Source organism: Bufo bufo, chromosome 2 (genome assembly GCF_905171765.1).
Source record: "Bufo bufo chromosome 2, aBufBuf1.1, whole genome shotgun sequence".
Taxonomy (NCBI): domain Eukaryota; kingdom Metazoa; phylum Chordata; class Amphibia; order Anura; family Bufonidae; genus Bufo; species Bufo bufo.
Genome location: NC_053390.1, coordinates 755633564 through 755657214, shown reverse-complemented (window position 1 = coordinate 755657214; position 23651 = coordinate 755633564). Strand labels below are relative to the sequence as shown.

At 43.4% G+C, this 23651-nt stretch overlaps 1 protein-coding gene across 2 annotated transcripts in view; it reads left to right on the top strand.

The window, feature by feature from the left end:
• The window catches only part of STIM2 (stromal interaction molecule 2), an 87151-nt gene that overhangs the window by 37429 nt on the left and 26071 nt on the right, over positions 1 to 23651 (top strand). For both annotated transcript variants that reach the window (XM_040419010.1, XM_040419009.1), the window contains exon 3: positions 6119 to 6233. In XM_040419010.1, the coding sequence (XP_040274944.1) occupies positions 6119 to 6233 (115 nt within the window). The remainder of the gene's footprint in view (positions 1 to 6118; positions 6234 to 23651) is intronic.

Sequence of the window (23651 nt, the reverse complement as noted above, 5' to 3'; positions counted from 1 at the left end):
CGCCCGTGTGACTTCTGCAATTTGAGGAATGGAATGCCCTTTATAGAAATGCCTATTCTTGTCGGACAAGAATAGGACATATAATTTTTGCTGGGCCACAGAGCGGAGCAGCGGATGTGGACGGCACACCAATGAAGTGAATGGGTCCGCACCCGGGCTGCAAAAAATGCGGCTCGGATGTGGATCCTAACCACGGCCGTGTTAACAAGCCGCAAGTCAGATTTCCTTCAAGCAATATGGCTGTTACCCCCTGCTGATCACCATATCCATTTGCATAGAGAATTGCCAAAATATATTTTGGAAGAATTTTTTTAACTCCTCCGAGACTCTCCACTGGCTTGTAACCCAGCTTTCTTTTACCTGCTTAGCTAATCGTATGTAGGCAGTCTAAGAAAGTTTGGGGACAGTCTGCCCTTTGCTGGTCCCTGTCTTGACTACGCATGGACCAGCGTGTGGCACAGTTGGCAGATTTTTCAGCTCTAATGAGAACTCCCTTTATATGGACCTTTCTGATGCCAGGAATCTGTGACCTATATCACTCACCTCTTTAGTGCGGTGTGTAATGTGACAGAATGTAGCAGCTTCCCCGGTCTTCTATGATTCATCCACTTCTCTGGGAGTCACAAATGGTTGGCAGGATTTTTGACATTCTATGGTTGAGCCTGGGCACGTGTAACGGGCACTGCCTGCGTCACTTTCTTCTCGAAGGCCTGGTTCTATGGTTGACATTGCGGTGTTCATTTCTCATTCACGGACTCAAATCTTTTAGGCTAATTCTTCAGGTTGCTTGTCCTGTTTTCCTCCACGTTCCCGTGCACTACACATGAATCATAGGTGGTGACGTCATGTGCTGTGAAGGCGTCTGACTCATTACAGCCTGCTTATTGTCAGCACCTATATATTCCCGCAGACTGCATCATACAAATGACCACACTCCTAATAAATAACTTGTGGAAACCAGTTTGCCTAATCATATGCCCTAAAACCACTAGAAGGACATTCCAAAAATAATCAGTTATAATCTGCTATTAGGGGGCATCGGTCAGCAGATTTGTACCTATGACCCCATGTGCGCTTGGCAGCTGAAGGCATCCGTGTTGGTCCCATGTTCATATGTGCCCGCATTGCGGAGAAAAATGTTGTGTTAATATATGCAAATGAGCCTCTAGTGATGTCACAGCCCAAAAAAACCCTCACCCCGCGCGGTCTCCGCCATTGTCCTGTGAGCTGCGCATAGGGAGAGACGTGACAAGCGCTCATCTTCTAGGGACAGTGTTGCTGAAAACGATTAATAGAGGAATATTGGAGAGTGCACTCTGTGAATATAGGGGACGATTTAGGAAAACTGGCTTAGTTGCCCATAGCAACACAATCAGATTCTACCCTTCATCTTTCAGTGCTGGAGGAATCTGGTTGCTATGGGCAATTAAGCCAGTTCTACTTTACACTAGCCTTGATAAATCTCCCCATTAGAGTTTAAAACAATACCTCATTCTGATGGAAGTGTCTTTTTAACATACAATTTGGTAGGCCCGCGCAAAGTAGGGGACCAGACTATGCTGCCATTGGCAGAATTAGGGTTGTAACAATTCAAGGATTTGAACTTTTACTCAAACATAACAAGTTCTTCCACTGTTTAAAGGCTATGTACACCTTTTGGGGGTAACTTTTTTTTATTTTATTATTATTGTACTAATTTTGAGCTAAAAATCATTTTTTTAATTGGTCTTTATTAAAACAATATGGAGTCCTTTTTCTGTACAGAGCTGAGATGCTGTAGTAGCACCCTTTTGGATTTTGCCTTTTCAGTCAGACGAGAAGCAGACAGACTCTTTTATCTCTGCTCTCTGACCTCCTAAACACTCATTATAGCTCAGTTCTTATCTTACTGATAAGAATGGGGCTTAAATAAGTGTTTATGACCTCCCAGTAGTTTAAAAAAAATAGATGAAAAACCGCAGCACTCCCAGTCTTGAATCCAATTTTGTGTTTAATATTTTTTTCGGTGTTAATAAACACAAAATTGGATTCAAGACTGGGAGTGCTGCGGTTTTTCATCTATTTTTTGGGCTACCAAGGGGGCCCTCAGGTTGGGGCCTGGCACTGCGAGCACCGCCACAATTTTACACAGAAATCGACTAACAGGTGGTGCTGTCCTGTCTTCACTTTGACGACTCAGTAGTAGTAGTAGAGATGAGGTTCATTAGAAAACCAGCACAAAGTGAAAGTACCAGTCACACAGCTAGAAAAACAGTTAACCCTTTGTGACAGAACGGCTCAATATTTTTAATAAAGGCCATTCTTGGCCCAAAAAATTTTTTTCAATTGAATACAATGCAATAATAAAAAAATATTACCCCCCTAAGGTGTATATAGCCTTTTAAACAGTGGAAGAACTTCATATGTTTGAGTATTTTTGAGACCGTTTTCGGAGTAGACCGAAGTAAGCAGTGGCCACACGTGTGCAATCGTATTAGGTTTCCCCTTGTGTTGTATACTTGCACTTCTTCCCATTATATATTGGCACAATTGGCACCTAGTCGTCTGTTAACGTCACAGCAGAGGAAAATATGTTTCCAGATGCAACGTGCATCCAATCGCTCTATATAATATATATATTCCCTGTTCACACAATTCAGTAATTTTAGCCAACACCAATCTTCGAGGACTGTTCAGTGTATTCTCTCCTGGCCGCCAGCATTTTGGGGTTTCATACGGAGGGACAGTATGGACCCCATGACGTCCTGCGGGGGCTGTTTTCACCCAGATGTAGTACAGCCGTGGGATGTATGTGGCAGTAGGAGGTCACTTCAGAATTTCCAGTAGCTGAAGAAAAAACTCTATCTGTGTGCATTCACAGTGTACAGTAGGAGGAAGCGGGTGGATGTCAATGTTTCCGTCTCCTGCCTTCACATAGTAGTGACATGATACAGAGCCGGCCCGCAGATGTCACAGGGTTTCCTGTTTTTACTGCTGAACGGCTCTTTATTAGTCTCCTACATGGTTTCCATTAGTGCTATTGATTTGTTATGTGGCTGGCCAGAATCCATTGATAATCATTAATCTGCCTCTACTGTATTTCAATTAATTTTCCAGGTCTAGAAGCTGTAATACATACAGTAGATATATTGTGTGTGTGTGTGTATATATACATATACATTATTATATTATATATTAATCTATATCATGTCTATTGATCATAGAGTCCAGCTAGAAAATATAAAAAATGCACATAGAAAACCAACTGACTTGAGGGGCTAATCTAATAAAACGATACTGCTATACTGCACCAGTATTGGTCGTAGTGTTAACACTTCTACCAAATGTGTATTGCATTAAGGACAGTAAAGTTCCTTTTAATCCACACAACTGTGTCGGCTGCTTCTCCTGGACCGACGGCGGCTCCTCTCACCCAAATATACTTCATCATATGTGTACAGTACAGCAGACCCGCAGTCATATAGCAGCTCAAGGCATGATAAATCACTGTGTTGCAGTGAGTTGAGGGTCAGAGGAGCCACCGTCTGTCTAGGACATGCGGCCGGCACACGGGGTGGGTTTACCTGATCCTACACGGCCGTGTGCATGCGTCCTAATCCTGAAAATCTGATCATCTTTTTCCGGCGCTTCACTGCAGTAAATGACCCAAAGCAGGAGGCAGACGCAAACCTAATTAAAGAGGTTTTCCAATTAAATACTGGTGACTTTTATACAGAGGTATAACATTTGTATTCGCATGAACATTTAAAGGGGTTCTCAGGTATTTTTACATTGATAGCCTATCCTTGGGATAGATCATCAATGTGCGATCGATGGGTGTCCGAGACTCGTCACCCATGCCAATCAGCTGGTTGAGGAAGCTGTGGCGCTCATCAGGACTCCGGTGACAGTCTCCTCACGACTTACCAAGCACAGTGCTGTCCATTAGTATTGCAGCTCTGCCCCATTCACTTGAACGTGACGTCATGTGGCCTAAGCTCTCGTGGAGTGCTGCAGCCTCTTTATACAGCTGATGGGCCGGAGTCCAAACCCAGCTGATCTGATATTGATGACCTATCCTGAAGATATGCCATCAATACCAAAATCCCAGAAAACCCCATTTAATTTGGACTACTTCAATAATTTTTATTTAATTTTTTTCATAACTGTCTGATGGCCCGGAAAATTAGACAATCTGGCCACTGTTGAGCCTATTTGTAGTTCCAGTTTTAATAGAAACCAACCTGGTCGAAGATTATGGGAAGTCCTATTACTCGAGTATCCAGCGATCAGCTATTGGTGGGGAAGACATACCTGTCTATATACTGCCACTGCTGGGGAAATGTAGAGTTAAATGCTGACCATGTGATGCGTGGTTGTGCCAGACAGAACTTCTCTTGTGTGGGGGTTTTCCGTTCTACTCAGTGTGGGATCCTTCCTCTATGTTGTCCATATGCCTTGATAGGGCAGAAGCACATAGTGTATGGTCATCCATCCTCTGCTGAAGCCTACCCGAGAGACGGTTGTCATTTTCCTTACAGGATATCTCTGATGCCTCTATGTGCAGAAGTATTTCCTGTACAGGTTCCTGGGATGCCTGTGAGAACCTGGAGGCTTCAGATGACCTTTAGAGGACTTCAGTGGAGCTTGTTGGAAATTCAATATTTGTTTTCTCTGAAAATCCACTGAAAATTGTGTTTTTGTTCTTGTTCATCCTATGTGTGCTTGATTTCTATTAAGTTTTCATTAGTCATTTTTGTGGGCAGCAAAAGACTTTAAAGGAGTTTTCTGGAAGTTCAGTATTGATGGCCGAGCCTAAGGATAGACCGTCAGTATCTGGGGGGTCCAGCACCCCACATTGGCACCAGTATTACACCTCTCTGTCCATTGGTAACTGCAACACTGACCTCATTTAATGGGGCAAATGGCCTTAAAGCCCTGACGTAGCAGTCAAGTTGGAAATAGGAGCATCTTAAAAGGTCTTCAGGTTTATCCCATATGCAGTTTGTGTGAAGATTGTACTGTGCTTCTTGCTCTTCATGAAAATGGCTGAATTGAACTCAAGCATATAGCAGCATATGATGAATATGAGCAATTAGCTTGTAGTTTTCTGCAGTTCAGTTTATTTTCTCATGTTCTTGTGTTTTTTCATCTTCTCGCTCCACCTCCCTCCTCTTCAAGGAAGACCGCCAGGGCCACCCAGTCAGGTGTACTGCAATATAAATGATTATGTGGATCAGACCATCATGTCCTCTTCTGGGTCGTGTGCACCTCGTGGTAGGACAGAACAGAGCCGACAACTTTACCTTATTAGGTCACATTCATTTGGGGCAGATTTGTGTATTTTCACTGGACATCCTCCTGGTTGAATAGTTGGATGGATTGTGCAGTTATTGACAATTGGAAGACTCTCAAAGTAAATGTGTTGTCAGAAAATGGCCTATTGTTTGTGCCAATTTCTTCTTAACTATCCTTATCCCTCTAGTTTTTCTGACTGCTGACACTCTGTAGCGATCTCCTCTCAGCAGTCATCTTATTGTCATCACAGGCCAGAGTACTACGAAAGATAACACATACTGTATTTATACATAAGACAAGACCCTCTGTTCATAGGTGATGGTAACAGCTCACCTTCTCCTCCTCCCTGCACAATGAGCTTTGCACAGGTTGTATGCCTGACATTCTCCAATCTGTGGGTTCCTCTGGTCCATGTGGTTGCTATAAAGCATATTTTTGAATGCTTCGGCCAGATGGCCTCTCTAGAATTATGAACAGAAAACCAAATAAAATCTACAATCGTAAAATAAAAACTGACTTGGGGAGGATAGTGAGTTTGCATCTAGAAACTACAGGTGATGTGTACGTTTTTTAGACACTTGGCTCTTATTATAACCCAATGGGGAGGTTCTTTCACGATTCAGATCCCATGTTTGAGGGATCAGTCACAGCTTCACGATTTTTTTTATCAACGCAGGCTTGCCACGAATTGTAAAACTTTACAGAGGTGCGGCTACGTGTAATAGTTGTCTGACTACTTTTGTGATTTGTTGCATTGTCTTTTTTTAGTTTACTAGCTGTGTCATCTTCTATTTTGGCTGACCACGCATCTATTGTCCTGTTTTTTGTTTTTTTTCTTCAGTTCCTACGTGAAGACATGAACTATAAGGACGCTTCTCACAAACACAACCACTTGCACAGAGAGGACAAACACATCACAGTGGAGGACCTGTGGAAGAGGTGGAAAACATCTGAAGGTGATGCATGAAACAGAACACCAATTCTTTACATTTATACGTTTAAGGCCTCTTTCACGTGGCAAGATGGTCAGTGGTTCAACTGTGAAGATATCTGTGAAGAATCAGTTTGGTCCGTTGGCCGGTTTTTTGCCCTTAGTGTGTCATCCGCATTTCACGTACACTGCTAGACTGAAAATTAATTTTCAGGTAGCAACAATCTGTGAAAACATGATTGACATCCTTGTTGTGTCCATGGTCTTCACAGATCCATAGACTGTAATGTGCCTAAGGGATCTGTGATCACCGACCAGAAAAGGCGCTCGTGTGAGAGCTGCTTCCTCTTCAGTTACTTGCGCGTTGTCTAGCTTGTGGATGGGACATGCAGTTGTAGTTGCACTGTGACAACGGTGTGCCGGTAATTTTGAAGCTAGCCTCCTGATGTTCTGATACCAGATGTTGGATGTAGGTCAGTGGGAAATATGAAACACAAGACGCACAAGTGTTTTTGTTTTTCTGGCTTTTCAAAAAGGCAGCATGATGTAGCTCTTTCAACACTTAATGGGTTTCTTTTCATCTCTGGGTTATGGTCTGGACTCAACATACTGGAAATGGCAGGAGATGCCTGTTCTGCCACCCATGGCTTGCTTTCTTTGCATGTTTCTCTAGTAATAGTGACATCATATTCATCGATCACATGGTCTAGGCACAGCAAGTAAATGCGGTCGAGCTGCGATACCAAGCACAGACTCTATACAAGGTATGGCGCTGTGCTTGGTAAGCTGCCAGGAGGCCACGGCGCTCACGTCGATAATCCCAAACAGTGTTCGTGCAGGCAGGAAGGAGAGGACAATAGTGTTTTGAAGGAACACTGTTTGGGGGCTGTGTTGCTACAGAAGGGGAAATACTTCTGATGGCTTTAGGCCCTCATTGGGCTACAGCCATGATTTTGATCATAGCTGTAATCCAATCTAAGATTGCAGCACAAGCTACAATATGTGTTAAGTTACACTCCTTAGAAATGTGTGAAGTGAGAGCTGCAATGCCTGCAGTTTTCACTCCCAATGTGGATTATAAAGGCTGTTTCTCTTAATGTAGCTCAGCCTGTAACTGCAGTCTGTCTTGTTTAACAGCTTAGATTGTCTGCTTTCAAACAAGACCAGCATCACATCTGGTACAAAGCTTGAGATATGAAGCACAGCCCTCTCACCCCTTCAGCTGGAGGATGAGGGGGAAGTGCTGACAGGCTGCACAGTAGAGAGACTGTTTCTCCCTGTGGGAGGGTAACATGGGCTTATATCCAGAAAACAAGTGAGAAGACGAGCGCTTGTTCATCTAGTCACTCCTCTGCACCTAATTAGGCTTTTTATTGCTGCCATGACCCAGATGTTTACCAGCGTCCAGATCATGTCGTCAAATTGTGCCAAACATTTGTAACCCACACGCAAAAATCTATGAAGTTCCCATTTTACACAGTTCCCATTCTGTCCATACTAGACCTATAGCATAAAGCATGCAGACCAATTCTCTAACCCCTTACTCTCTGCACTAATAGTGATGACCATCGCTGTATATTTCACTGATGGAGAAGGTGTCTTCTCATATACCATAGTGTTCAATAATTTTTACAAAGCAAACAGGCTCCTGCACACGGTTCAGGTCCTGAAGACTAAAATTTGTCACCAAGGGGTTAAAATATTTAGTTTTTATCCAATTTTGATGACTCCTAAAGAGCACCTATGCCCACCGGCTCATCATTGTTCTTAAAAATATAGCTAATAGAGAAATGCATGTGTTTTTTATTACATATTTTACAAGGGGTGGGGGCAGGGCAAAGGAACATTGCTTTACATAGTCCCTGAAACCACTGCTCCACAGTGACTGGTGTGGACTCCACTAAGGAAAACTCCATTATTAATGAGGTAAGATATAGTTGTGGTTAGAAGTATTCGGTCTATAGGAGATTAGTAATTGAAGTATTTGAAAACTGGCTATATACTACTGCTAAATTGTACAGTGCCTTGCAAAGTTATTTCCACACCTCTTGTTCCAGTTTTTTGCATTACACCCTAGAATTAAAATTGTGGTTTGTAGCACCGGATTTACACACACAAAAAATATTTTTTTTACTGTTACACAAACAATAATTAAGACAAAAAAGGACAGACTTCTCCAACTCAATGTTAGGTTGTGTTGGTCTACAGCATCTTCAAGTCATGATACATATCCTCAGTTTGTGTGCGGTTTGGGCCGTGCCTAGGCCTTTCCAAGACTATTAAGGGAAGATTTTTCATAGACCAGCATTTTATGCCGATCTTTGAAATCTCTTGCGCTTGCTGGAGCATGCACCTAATTTGACTAGGCACAGGCCTGCTCATAAATAAGGTGCATCCTCCAGCAGTCTCTGTGACATAACAAAATCTACGGGAGCTGACGTAGATTTATGTTAGTTTCTGCCAGAAAACTGGCGCAAATGAAGATAAGTGTCGGGCCAACTCCCCTCCGTCCCCCACCCCTTGTCGCAAGTGCCATTTAAAAAGTCAGACAGTTTTTTTTGTAACTTTTTTTACTCCAGATAAGTGGCACAGGAAGATCATGTATCTCCCACTTAAAGGGGTTGTCCCACAAAAAATATTCTACAGATTTCAAAACGGCACCTGTATCTGAATACTTTTTGTAATTGCATGTACAATGTATAGCCAGGGCGTTATTTGATAAAATGTATCTGTATGGCGCCACCTGCTCTTTGTTCTTTTTCTTATTTCTTTGTCCGGCTCACTAAGGTGGCCGCACATGCTCAGTTTTTTCCTTCAACTGCCTCCTGAGCTGTGATAGGGAGAGCCGAGACACGCCTCCTGAGCTGTGATAGGGAGAGAGCTGCGGCAGAAAAGACACGCCTCCTCCACAAGGTTGTCTCTGACCTGTCTGGAGAGTCCTGTGTCTTCATTAGTAGTGTTGGTTTAGTAGTGTTGCAGAGTCGAGGACCTTTCAGAGCAGGTGTAACATAGAAACATAGAATGTGTCGGCAGATAAGAACCATTTGGCCCATCTAGTCTGCCCAATATACTGAGTACTATGGATAGCCCCTGGCCCTATCTTATATGAAGGATGGCCTTATGCCTATCCCATGCATGCTTAAACCCCTTCACTGTATTTGCAGCTACCACTTCTGCAGGAAGGCTATTCCATGCATCCACTACTCTCTCAGTAAAGTAATACTTCCTTATATTACTTTTAAACCTTTGCCCCTCTAATTTAAAACTGTGTCCTCTTGTGGTAGTTTTTCTTCTTTTAAATATGCTCTCTTCCTTTACCGAGTTGATTCCCTTTATGTATATAAAAGTTTCTATCATATCCCCTCTGTCTCATCTTTCTTCCAAGCTATACATGTTAAGGTCCTTTAATCTTTCCTGGTAAGTTTTATCCTGCAATCCATGTACTAGTTTAGTAGCTCTTCTCTGAACTCTCTCTAGAGTATCTATATCCTTCTGGAGATATGGCCTAGTGTAGTTATATTCAAATCATGTGACAGAGGGGGGCCATATTCTACAAATGTGACTTCCCTCCACCGTAACAATCTGGACTGTTTTGTTAGGTCTATTACATGTACAGCTGTATATGAACCTTTGGCCGTGTAGTATTTAGTACGGTGAAGATTTGCACGTAAGATCTCCTCAGAGTACACTTTTACTAATAAGAATAGTCTTTGGGTTAGAGCTTTAGTACACCATTGATTTTGCGTTTTGCTGTGTAACCTGCGGTTATATATTGATCTGTTTCCAGTTATACGGCCTCCCATGAAAAATCTGGTTACGTTCAGGAACTCCAGAACCATTTAATACATCTTCAGTATCTGCTCTGCTGTAAGCTTTTATAAGGAGTTAACACTTCACTACAGATGTCGTATGTCCGTTTGTCCGTTCCGCAAAAAAAAAAAATAGAACATGTCCTACTATTGTCCACATTACAGACAAGTATAAGACTGTTCTATTAGGGGCCAGCTGTTCCATTCCGCAAAATACGCGTGCCAGTTTTGATCTGCCGTTTTTTGTTTCCCCATGTATTGGGGTAAGATGTGCCTTATTTATTAATGGGCAGATGCCTCTTAATAAATCGGGCTCCTCTCTTGGCCCTCCATGTGCCAGAAGCTCGACTCTATGCCAGCCATGGGCTGGCCTAGACTTGAGTTTAGCATACATTAGTTTAGCGCACAAGTTATAGTAAATCCGGTTGGCTGTGATAGACTCCGCCCCTCCCGCTCCCCTTCGGACCACTTTAGAAAACTGTCGAGAACCTGAAAAAACTCAATTATAGCACTAATCTGAAGTGTGCCATATTTTTTTATGCTGTAATAGTGGTGTAAAGACCATGATAAATTTCTCTCGCTATCCTTAAGATACAGTCATGTGAAAAAATTAGGACACCCTTTGAAAGCATGTGGTTTTTTTGTAACATTTTTAATAAATGGTTATTTCATCTCCGTTTCAACAATACAGAGAGATTAAAGTAATCCAACTAAACAAAGAAAACTGAAGAAAAGTCTTTTCAAGATCTTCTGTAAATGTCATTCTACAAAAATGCCTATTCTAACTGAGGAAAAAGATAGGACACCCTCACATGTATTCCCTCTTAAATTGGCTCAGATCTCACACAGGTATATCACACCAGGTGCACATAATTAGTAGATCGTTACTCTGCATGTTGAATGAGGCTTGCCCTATTTAAACCTCAGACATTTAGTTTGGTGTGCTCCTGACTGTTGAAGTGAGAGTGAGCACCATGGTGAGAGCAAAAGAGCTGTCAGAGGACTTCAGAAAAAAGATTGTAGCAGCCTATGAGTCTGGGAAGGGATTTAAAAAGATCTCAAAAGATTTTGAAATCAGCCATTCCACTGTCCGGAAGATAGTCTACAAGTGGAGGGCTTTCAAAACAACTGCCAACATGCCCAGGACTGGTCGCCCCAGCAAGTTCACCCCAAGAGCAGACCGCAAGATGCTAAAAGAGGTCTCCAAAACCCTAAAGTGTCATCTCGAGAACTACAGCAGGCTCTGGCTACTGTTGATGTAGAAGTACATGCCTCTACAATCAGAAAGAGACTGTACAAGTTTAACTTGCATGGGAGGTGTGCAAGGAGGAAACCTTTGCTTTCCAAGAGAAACATCGAGGCCAGACTGACAGTTGCCAGAGATAAAGTTGACAAAGACCAGGACTTCTGGAATAATGTTCTTTGGACAGATGAGTCCAAAATTGAATTATTTGGACACAACAGCAGAGGACATGTTTGGCGTAAACCAAACACAGCATTCCAAGAAAAGAACCTCATACCAACTGTGAAGCATGGAGGTGGAAGTGTCATGGTTTGGGGCTGCTTTGCTGCAGCAGGACCTGGTCAGCTCACCATCATAGAATCCACGATGAATTCTACTGTGTATCAGAAGGTGCTTGAAGAACATGTGAGACCATCAGTTAGAAATTAAAGCTGAAGCGGAACTGGACCATGCAACATGACAATGACTCAAAACATACTAGTAAATCAACCAAAGATTGGCTGAAAAAGAAGAAATGGAGAGTCCTAGAATGGCCAAGTCAAAGTCCAGATTTGAATCCCATTGAGATGCTGTGGGGTGACTTGAAAAGGGCTGTACGTGCAAGAAACCCCTCAAACATCTCACAGCTGAAAAGTTCTGCATTGAGGAGTGGGGTAAAATTTCCTCAGACCGATGTCGAAGACTGGTAGATGGCTACAAGAACCGTCTCACTGCAGTTATTTCAGCCAAAGGAGGTAACACTCGCTATTAGGGGCAAGGGTTTGTCCTATCTTTTTCCTCAGTTAGAATAGGCATTTTTGTAGAATGACATTTACAGAAGATCTTGAAAAGACTTTTCTTCAGTTTTCTTTGTTTAGTCGGATTACTTTAATCTCTCTGTATTGTTGAAACGGAGATGAAATAACCATTTATTAAAAATGTTACAAAAAACCACATGCTTTCAAAGGGTGTCCTAATTTTTTCACATGACTGTATCTATATATTATCCCAAGGCCCTTGAAATCCCCTTTAAATGTAAGAGAAATCCGTAATAAATGATTGCTTTCTAACCAGTCATACCCATGTGATTGAGTTGTCCAAAGGGCATCTGTCAGCAGATTTGTCCCTATGACCCTGGCTGACCTGTTACATGTGCACTTGGCACCTGAAGAAATCTGTGTTGGTCCCATGTTCACATGCGTCCGCATTGCGGAGAAAAATGATGGTTTAATATATGCAAATGAGCCTCTAGGAGCAACGGGGGCGTTGTCAATGCACTTAAAGGCTCAGCTCTCTCTCCATCTGCCGCGCCCTCTGCACTGACAGGGCCAGGCATGATGATGGTTTCGCCTGGCCCTGGAGATTGCTGAGCCTCTAGGTGTAATGGCAACGCCCCCCTTGCACCTAGAGGCTCATTTTGCCTGTATTGAGACATCATGTTTCTCAGCAATGCGGGCACATACCAACATGGGACCAACACATTTCTTTTTCCTTTTTAGCTCAGCCTCATTCCTAGGAAATGACGGTCTCTGATAATGGCCATCACAATTATTTCCAGTAGACAGTAAAGTAGTTGGGAATACTTTATTGTATTTATGTGGGCAGTGTTTTTTTGTTGGGTTAGTAGTCCAGCACTTTAACGTGGCTCTGTGGCTTCTACATATAGGGGTCAAATGATGAGGAGACTGTCTGCAACCATCAATATTCCCTTCTATCATCTACTCAAGTTATTGGCATGCTCCTCATGTGTGACGGGCGGCAGCCCAATCCTAACCAGGCTGTCTGACCATGTTCCATTTTGTGCACACGCAGACACATGCTCTATAGTAAAAAGAAAAAAATTATTTTTTAAGATTTTTCAAAAACTAAAATATAACTTCTTTTTATCTTACACAGAGATATCAAGAGACTTAGGTCATAGGTCATCCGTATCTGTTCGGTGGAGGTCCGACACCCGCAACCCCCGCCGATTGGCTGTTCGATAAAGTAGTGGCCCAGCGGCCTTCTCAGTTTTTCCTAGACCAGTGATGTCGCTGTCTTCGGTCACATGACCTAGGTGCAGCTCAGCCTTATAGAAGTTATTGAGGCTGAGTGCGATACCAAGCACAGCCACTATGCAATGTACGGCGCTGTGCTTGGTGAGAACGGAGAAGGCTGCAGCTCTACTTCGTGCTCGAGTGCCTGCTCAAATGGATGATCCTCTGGCGTCTTGGCTGTGGGACCCCCACCAATCAGATACTGCTGACCTATCCCGAGGATAGGTCATCAGTATTAAAGTCTTGGAAAACCCTTTTAAGACTAAGTACATAGATAAGATATATTTGGTGTCGGCACAAACATAACCATGTTTACAATGAAGATGTAAGGGAACATCCACATGTCGTGTGTTCACTGCAGATTTATCTGAAGTTCACCCAAAATGCACTTTTTTTGCAGTGGACATTACTGCAAGAGTCGCAGCGGATCTTCCACCTCTGTATTGCAAAGGTTGAAAGCTGCCGGTAAATTGACATGTTATGGACTGAAAACCTGCAGCGCAAGTCGGTTTATACTGCAGGTTTTTTCCTTAATCATGTGGATGAGATTTCTGAAATATTATCCACTTTGCTAGTTCTGTATATGGTGTCCCAGTAAATTCTGGTGCTAAGAATCTGTAGCATTTATCCCACATTTGGCCATGCACTAACATTTTTTATGTTTGGTGTAGAAAATAAACTGGTGGCATCCAATTTATTTATTTTTCATCTTTCCCGTAATAAAAATTAATAAACTTTAATGTACAGCATTTGTGCAGTGTAGCACCGAAATACAAGAATTAAACTGGAAATCTAACCTTGAGCTGTATGGGGGCACAGGCAAGCAGCGCTGGGATAATGTAATCCCGCCTTGGAGCTGTTCTATATTAAAAACCGGAGGACATACGAGGCGGCCCGAGAGGTGAGCTACCAAGAGGCCAGGGACGGGAGCTACTGCGCATGCGTTCACTCCTGGAAAGGCCAGAATTCTTTGCACAAGCGTGACCACCGCTGCTGTGCAGGAGTGGACGTGACCCCCTAGAGATGAGCAGTCTTAAGGGTTTTTTATTTATTTAACACTAAAAACAGGAGGCATTATTTCTACAGAGACTTGCATAACTACACTGCTCAAAAAAATAAAGGGAACACAAAAATAACACATCCTAGATCTGAGTTAATTAAATATTCTTCTGAAATACTTTGTTCTTTACATAGTTGAATGTGCTGACAACAAAATCACACAAAAATAAAAAAATGGAAATCAAATTTTTCAACCCATGGAGGTCTGGATTTGGAGTCACCCTCAAAATTAAAGTGGAAAAACACACTACAGGCTGATCCAACTTTGATGTAATGTCCTTAAAACAAGTCAAAATGAGGCTCAGTAGTGTGTGTGGCCTCCACGTGCCTGTATGACCTCCCTACAACGCCTGTGCATGCTCCTGATGAGGTGGCGGACGGTCTCCTGAGGGATCTCCTCCCAGACCTGGACTAAAGCATCTGCCAACTCCTGGACAGTCTGTGGTGCAACGTGACGTTGGTGGATAGAGCGAGACATGATGTCCCAGATGTGCTCAATTGGATTCAGGTCTGGGGAATGGGCAGGCCAGTCCATAGCATCAATGCCTTCATCTTGCAGGAACTGCTGACACACTCCAGCCACATGAGGTCTAGCATTGTCTTGCATTAGGAGGACCCAGGGCCAACCGCACCAGCATATGGTCTCACAAGGGGTCTGAGGATCTCATCTCGGTACCTAATGGCAGTCAGGCTACCTCTGGCGAGCACATGGAGGGCTGTGCGGCCCTCCAAAGAAATGCCACCCCACACCATTACTGACCCAATGCCAAAACGGTAATGCTGGCATTGCTGGAGGATGTTGCAATCAGCAGAACGTTCTCCACGGCGTCTCAAGACTCTGTCACGTCTGTCACATGTGCTCAGTGTGAACCTGCTTTCATCTGTGAAGAGCACAGGGCGCCAGTGGCGAATTTGCCAATCTTGGTGTTCTCTGGCAAATGCCAAATGTCCTGCACGGTGTTGGGCTGTAAGCACAACCCCCACCTGTGGACGTCGGGCCCTCATATCACCCTCAAGGAGTCTGTTTCTGACCGTTTGAGCAGACACATGCACATTTGTGGCCTGCTGGAGGTCATTTTGCAGGGCTCTGGCAGTGCTCCTCCTGTTCCTCCTTGCACAAAGGCGGAGGTAGCGGTCCTGCTGCTTTGTTGCCCCCCTACGGCCTCCTCCACGTCTCCTGATGTACTGGCCTGTCTCCTGGTAGCGCCTCCATGCTCTGGACACTACGCTGACAGACACAGCAAACCTTCTTGCCACAGCTCGCATTGATGTGCCATCCTGGATAAGCTGCACTACCTGAGCCACTTGTGTGGGTTGTAGACTCCGTCTCATGCTACCACTAGAGTGAAAGCACCGCCAGCATTCAAAAGTGACCAAAACATCAGCCAGGAAGCATAGGAACTGAGAAGTGGTCTGTGATCACCACCTGCAGAACCATTCCTTTATTGGGGGTGTCTTGCTAATTGCCTATAATTTCCACCTGTTGTCTATCCCATTTGCACAACAGCATGTGAAATTGATTGTCACTCAGTGTTGCTTCCTAAGTGGACAGTTTGATTTCACAGAAGTGTGATTGACTTGGAGTTACATTGTGTTGTTTAAGTGTTCCCTTTATTTTTTTGAGCAGTGTATTTTACTCAACTTGGATATCAATTATTGAGGGGAGACAACCCCTTTAAGCCAAAGAATTCATAAATTAGTGTTGGGTCAGCAGGGACTAAAGAATTTTAGCTTATATAGAACTAAAAATGAAATCTCCAAATATGACTCTCCTTATGTAAGCTTCCTATTTAGCAGTAATCCTGGTATAGCTCATCCCAGGAACTGATTAAAATCCTGATTGTGTGTTTTGGACTGGCCCCAAGTGAACACCAGAGCTTGGTCCTTAAACTTGCAGGACACAGGTATACTAGCTTGACTGACTTGTAGTAATAAACTTTCCGCATCTTGATTTTCTGTACACCCTGTGCTCTCCGTGCCTTTTTTGCATTGTACTGGCAGCATAAGAGGAACTTTGTACTTGTAGAAAGTATATTCACCCAAGTATTTACTCCCTTATTCTTCACAATTTCTCTTGCTATACAGGCTTAAAACAAGTTATCCATTTACTAGTTAGTTTATTAAGGCTACTTACTTATAACATGGTGCGAAACATTGTGCTGGTCCCCATACAGTGTAATGCCTGGCAATGTACTGTATATGGAGAAATCTGATTTGCCTAATTCAGGTTAATCTATTACATCAGTCTGCCTGTACCTTGGGTGTCCCAGTCGTAATGATGACCTATCTCAGGATCTTTTCATGGTGTGGTGCTCTCTTGGGTTGTCCAACTCCATACTGGAAGTCCACACTCTAAAGCAAGGGGGGTTGGGGCACCTGCACACAACCCCCCCTTGCTTTAGAGGGATCCAAACCTTGACTTCGACTCCTGTTGGTTAGCTAAGGTAGAAACCAGAAGCAAGACGGGCTTTCCCTAAGCTTCGGAGAACCCGAATCGGCCATCCCTGGACCTTACTAGGCCTTCTAGCTCTGAAGGTTTCAAGGGATCTTCTCCTTTAGGGGAGGGCTTACAATAGACTGCATCCTGGTGCTCATTTTTGTATTGTACATTGCAGTTTTTTAAGTTGCACTTAAATGAAAGTACCTACTTGGGATTTCAATGAAATAAAAGACTTTACACCTGTGCAACTCTTCAACAGAGCCAGCATCCAATAGCAGTTCACCTACTGTTTTTGTCTTAATGGTCCAGTTTACGAAAACTCCAGTAAAATGTCTTTTGGTCATAATAATCTGGTCACTAAATGTATTAAAGGGGTTGTTTGAGATTTTGCTATTAATGGCCTATCCTCGGGATAAGTCATCAATATCTGATTGGTAGGGGTCTGACTCCTAGCAACCCCATTAATCAGCTGTGTGAAGAGGCCACAGGGCTTCTGTGAGTGCTGCGACCTTCTCACAGCTTACCAAGTACAGTCCTATACTCTATAATGTTTCTGCTTGGTATTGCATCTCCGCCCCATTCACTTGAATGGTACTGAGCATGGTAGGCCATGTGACGAGACATCACTGGCCTTGGAAGAGACCGCAATGTTCACCAGAACACTGCAGCCTCTTCAAACAGCTGATCAGTGGAGGTGCCTGGAGTCCGACCCCCTCCAATCAGATATTGATGACCTATCTTGTGGATAGACCATCAATATCAAAATTTTGGACAACCCCTTTAAGCAAAGAGACGCTGAGTAATTGGACAACTTAGAGTGTCAGAATTTCAGTAAAGATCTGAGACGAGCCCTGTTTCTATATCCTGTTAGGTCATAAGAGTATCATAGAGGGGCTCTCCTAGTGCCAGTTTACAGAGCTGCTACAAACTATGGCTCCCACTGTGGAGGAAACATCAAGACCATGTATTTTATTACCCATTTCAATGGGTATCATGTAATACCATATTTCTCTAAGAGTGGGCACTGCAAAAAAAGTGTGCAGCCACCTGGAGGTACCTCTACCAAGAAGCTGCCAGACCTGCAGGAATCAGATGGAACAACCCCTTTTAGATGAAGGTTCTCCAACTTCACTGAACATCAGTGGTTGCACTGACTTTGGCAGCGTTACCTGCCACAAAGCTGTTCCTATACTCTTATTAAACAGACTTGTCACGTGTAAACTTCATTATGTATTGAAGCTCAGTATTAGTCACTAATAACCTTATAATGGTTTATTTGCTTTTAGTCCTCTTCCACGAAAGCTGAAGTTTTTGTTTAGTTCACCAGAAATGATTATTCCAGAATGTCACCATAAAACCTTGGCTGGATCTCACACTTTGTAACTCGCCGTGCCTCTGCGGTGTAGCCCACGCTCCAATAAACAACGGATTACACTACTCTAGTAAAGAATCGGAGAATGAAGTCCAAGATGAAAGGAAATCCACACTTACCAAGTAGACCCGAGCGAAAGCACAGCTTGTGAGTGCGATCCACAAAAATGTTCTAAATATTAATCTGGATAAATACCGTACAATGAGTGATTGTAGTGATTATTCAGCGGCTAAATCTGGGCAAGCTATGGCTTGTGTTACTGTGGATTACGCTCCACGCCAAAAACAAAGGGAAAAAAAAAATAGGTTTTGCGACCAGAATATTATGAAGGACTTTCCTTCTTCTCTTAATCTGCGGTCATAAGGAATTGCGACTTCTGTAGTGTCTGAGCTGGTAGTGATGTAAGAGTGTTATGGTGTGTGTGACCATAGTCCAGTAGACCAAAGGTATTGTGCTCCAATGTATGTCCATAGCTCGCTAGATAGGTGGAAGTATTCATCACGGTTTATGCCATGGCACCAACATTTACAACTGATCTGGTTTTGCCAAGTGGTTTTCAGATGAAAGACATTCTATGTTCTTCACCTGTACAAAGGACAAAACTAAAATTCAGGGGAGCGTCCAGGCGCTGAGCCTCTTCATACCGTACACTGTATAGCAGCCCACGCGCATTCACTTGCATGAGACTGAGTTGCAGGAAGACTACGTTACCGAGGGATTTATTTCTCTTGTTTGTATAGCACCAACCTATTCCATAGCGCTTTATAGACCTTATTACTTGCTGTCCCCAGTGGGGAGATCAGAGTACCTGATGAAACCCATGCAAACATGGGGAGCATACAACTCCATGCAGATGTTGCCTTTAGGCTACTTTCACATTTTGCGTTGTTGTTGTTTCCTTTTAATCCTCCTGCATTCTGAACCGAGAGAGATCCGTTCAGGATGCATCATGATGTCTTCCATTTCAGCAGCATTCAGTCTTTTGACCGGACACAATCTCTGCAAGCTGCGGTTTTCTGTCTGGTCATAAAAACGGATCAGTCACCCATTGACTTTCAATGTATTTAGTGACTGATCCGTTTTGATTTCACGCAATCACATCCTAATGGAATGGATGCATCTGATGTGCTAAATCAAAACAGATCCGTTTTATTCCGGCATTGAGATCCTCTGCCGGATCTCAATACCGGAATTTAACAATGCAAGTGTGAAAGTAGCCTTAGTCGCATTTGAACCCAAGACCCCAGTGACATCACAGGCCAAGCAGGAGACCCAAGCTGTGCGGCCCCCCTTTAACAGCTGACGAGTGGGGGTGATGACTGATCAAATATTAGTTTGGTGACCTATCCTGAAGAAGGTCATTAAAGGGAACCTGTAATCAACTTTATGCTGCCCATACTAACGGCAGCATAAAGTAGAGACAGGTGAGTTGATTTCAGCGGTCTGTCATTGAAAAGTAAGTGATTGCCGAGAACCAACATCACAATCATTCCAGACTGGGCCTGGAAAAGAGTCCCGGCCACCTGAGAAGAGTCCTGGTTATTCATGAATTCCTGCTCTCCTGCCCACCTGCTGATGACTGAGGCTTCTACTTAGTTTTCTCCCTTTCTCTCTAGGAGAGAACTGCCAATCATCATCAGATGGGCGGGAGAGCAGGAGATTAGGAATAACCAGGACTCTTCTCAGGTAGATTGGACTCTTTTCCAGGCTCGGGCTGCAATGATTATGATGCTGGTTCTCAGCAACCTCTTACTTCTAGCTCCTGAGTGACACACCGCTGACATCAGCATTTCTGTTACTACTTTGTTGCCCTCAGTACGGTCAGCATAAAGTTGATGACAGGTTCTCTTTAATATTTAAGTCTTGGGCGACCCCTTTACTTCACCTATAGTAATCGGTGGAACAAAAAAACTGTTGGTTTTTACAAACCTAAATTTACTCTGCCACTAAGTGCAGCAGTCTGCATTATGAATATATATCCTTGTCCAGACCGATGTAAAGAACGAGTGCTAGGATAGATTAACTTTAAGAGGCTGGACACCCCCTTTAATGCTTTATGTAATATTGATGGCCTATCACAAGGCTAGATTAGATAGACAACCCCTTTAAAGGGCTTCTGTCACCCCCCAAAAGTCATTTTTGGGCTAATTAAAATCCTTAGTGCGATTTATTCAATATATAGTGCTCTTACCTTTTTCTGTTTAGGCTCTTTTAAAAACCGCACTTTTATAATCTATTAATTACCTCGCTACCAGCAAGTAGGGCGGTTACTTGCTGGTAGCCGCCTCCTCCTGTTGATTGACAGGGCCAGCGAGCGCTCTCCTCCTACGGCTGGCCCTGTCTGCAATTCAAATACCATGCCTGCGCCTTACGTGACTTCATTCGCGCAGGCGCACTGAGAGAAGGACGCTCGCTTCCTCAGTGCGCCTGCGCAGATGACGTCACCTCTAAACCCGAACGAGAAGACGTCATCGGCGCACTGAGGAAGTGCTGAGGAAGCGAGCGTCTTCTCTCAGAGCGCCTGCGCCGAATGAAGACACGTAAGGGCAGGCGCCGGATTTGAATTGCAGACGGGGCCAGCCGGAGGAGGAGGAGCGCTCGCTGGCCCTGTCAATCAACAGGAGGAGGGTTTTTTTTTTTTTTTTTAAGGGAGGATGCAGCGGCTACCAGCATGTAACCGCCCTACTTGCTGGTAGCGAGGTAATTAATATATTATAAAAGGTGCGGTTTTTAAAGAACCTAAACAGAAAAGAGGTAAGAGCACTATATATTGAATAATCACACTAGGATTTTAATTAGCCCAAAAATGAAAAATTGACTTTTGGGGGGTGACAGAAGCCCTTTAATGCTTTATATTTATAACAATTTGGAAAACAGAATAGCTTGAATCCATGTGAAGTAAGACTCCAGGACTAATCACCGAGGTAGACAATTTCATTGAATAACAGGAGAAACTTATTCCTTATATGGTCCCAATGTGAGAGTCATGAGCTTCACTTATACTTTTTACATTCCTGATGGGAGAGGTGGTACGGATTTTAACTCCTACGAGTCGTGTCACTCTCTGAGGGCTTCAGCCGCTAGTAAATGAGTGACTTTAGAGAGATCTGCATCCACACGGCTTCGTGGTCCACAGCTTCCATCTTATTCCTCGCAGACTGAAAAATATTTTGATAGAATGAGAATGACCAAAATAGAGAGAGTTAATTAACAGAGGCAGGTCCAGTTTAAAAAGTCATCTGCTATACATGTCCTTACAGTATTCTCCGGAGCTGCACTCATACTTCTGCTGATTGCAGTTGACTGACAACACATCTCAACACCAGCTGAAGTTGTGTTTTATATAACAGAACCGGGAGCATTGTACACAGTGCCTGGTGTAATGAGAACACGCTGCAGGCGAATTACCGCATGCAAAAACTGCTATGTTAATGTACACATAGGGCCAGTATGACGTTTTATGTCAATTCTATATGTAAACTATAAAATGTTTAAAGGATCATAGTTCTGCCAAAGCTTTTCATATGCCATAGAGAGATCAAAAATTTGGATCAGTGGGTTTGAGTGCTGAGACCCCCATTGATGACTAGAACGAGGAAAGAGAAGTGCACGCATAGCGCACTCATTCTTACTGTAGAGGATGGAATGGAGACGGGCCCATGACTTCGAGTGATCGAGAGAGAGAGAATGATATGCGAGTGGTTCTTCCTTGTTCTATGCAATCCATGGGGGTCTCAGCGATCATACCCCCACTGATCAAAACTTTTGATAGGTCTCTATGACCGATGTCTATTACTAAACTAACTCAGTGGCCCTCTAAGCATTCATTTTGTTGGTAAAATCTGTGTGGGTTCTAGGCCTGGGGCATTTACAATATCTTGAGATTGATGATGTCTGATCCAGTGAAGGTCTGACTTCTAAGGCCTTCACTTATCACAAGAACATGGCACCAATATTACTCTGCTTGAATGATGAGACCACTGGAAAGATGGCAGACACCTGTTTATCTCTCGCAGTCCCATAGAGTTTGAAAGAGCCACAGGCACGACTCGACCAGCACTCCTTTCAAACTGGAATACAGGACGCCTGTCCTCGTGATCGGGGTGGGTCACCACTGATCAGGCACTTATCTTCTAACCTGTGTATATATGATAAGGTAACATTCTGGACATCCCCTTTAATGTTCCCCCCTCCCACCTGATCACTGATCAAAGCAATCAGAGGATGAACGTGAACATCAGAGGATCCCATTGAATATCAGCAAGATTTAGTGTTTTACAGTATTGTCTGAAAATACTAATTATCTTTCACCGTGTATGACACGTACAACATGACGGACGTTTATCTTTTTCTGACACTAGTTGTTTTTTTGTTTTTTTTTTAATCAGCTCATCATCTTGTCAAAACCTATGACAATTGATAATGTTTTATCACAATGGCTCAATAAAATTTAAGAACTGATGTTTTTGAGGATAATCTGATAATTTCATAGAAAGCAATAGGAGGCAGCGATTAGACTGAACATGAACTTCATGGTAAAATGGCTAAAAGAGCTGACGGTGTGGTTTTCTCCTCGTTTAGTGAAATATGAGAATATGTAACGTCACTGAGGCGTGCAAACAAGCCAGAGCTGGAAATGTGAACCTTGCCATCCTTTATTCTTCTATAGGTTGAGTTTATCTTCTGGGTGGTGGGTTATACACCCGCGTTACTGAGTAAATAGCTGCATTGTAACGTGTGGGATGAAGGAAGGAGAGGAGGGAGCAGGATGGTGAGAAATGATGACTGTGTAAAAATTTAATGGGTCAATAAATATATACTGGTCTGGTGAGGTGCAAAACTTTGGTTGTCTCGTGAGAGTGGCATTAGTGTAGTGGTGGATTATATGAGGCAGCAGATCTTGGCTTGTGTGTAAACGCGGGTAAATGAGCACGTATAAAGAAGTGGGCGACTGGATCACAGCGTCTCCAAAACAGCAAGTGTCGTGGCTAGTACCTACTAAGTGGTCCAAGGAAGGATGGCTAGTGCACCAACGTTATGGGCATCAAGGTCCATTGATGCATGCTGGGAATAGAAGGCCAGTACATTGGGTCCAATCTCACACCAGAGCTACTGTAACCAAGATTGCTAAAAGTTACTGCTGGCTATGATTGAAAGATGTCAGAACAGAAGTCTAGCCCATGGAGGCCACAGCTTGTAACTTCAGAACCTAAAGCCAGATACTACCGAACATCTTCAAAGATCTTTGGAGTGCATGCTTTAAGTCAGGGCTAGTTGGTGGCACTAGAGTGACCTACCTAATATTAGGAAAGTGGTTTTAAAGTGGATTCTTCAAGATTTTTTTTAAATTTGGCAGGGAGCAGGAATCTGTTTTTTAAAAAAAAACAAAAAAAAAACCCCTCCTTTCCTGTGTCTCTGGTCCCATCGTTCCATTCCCCACTGGGCCTGTAGTGATGTCACTTTCACTGACCACTGAAGCCAGCCATACACTGGCCTCAGTGGTCA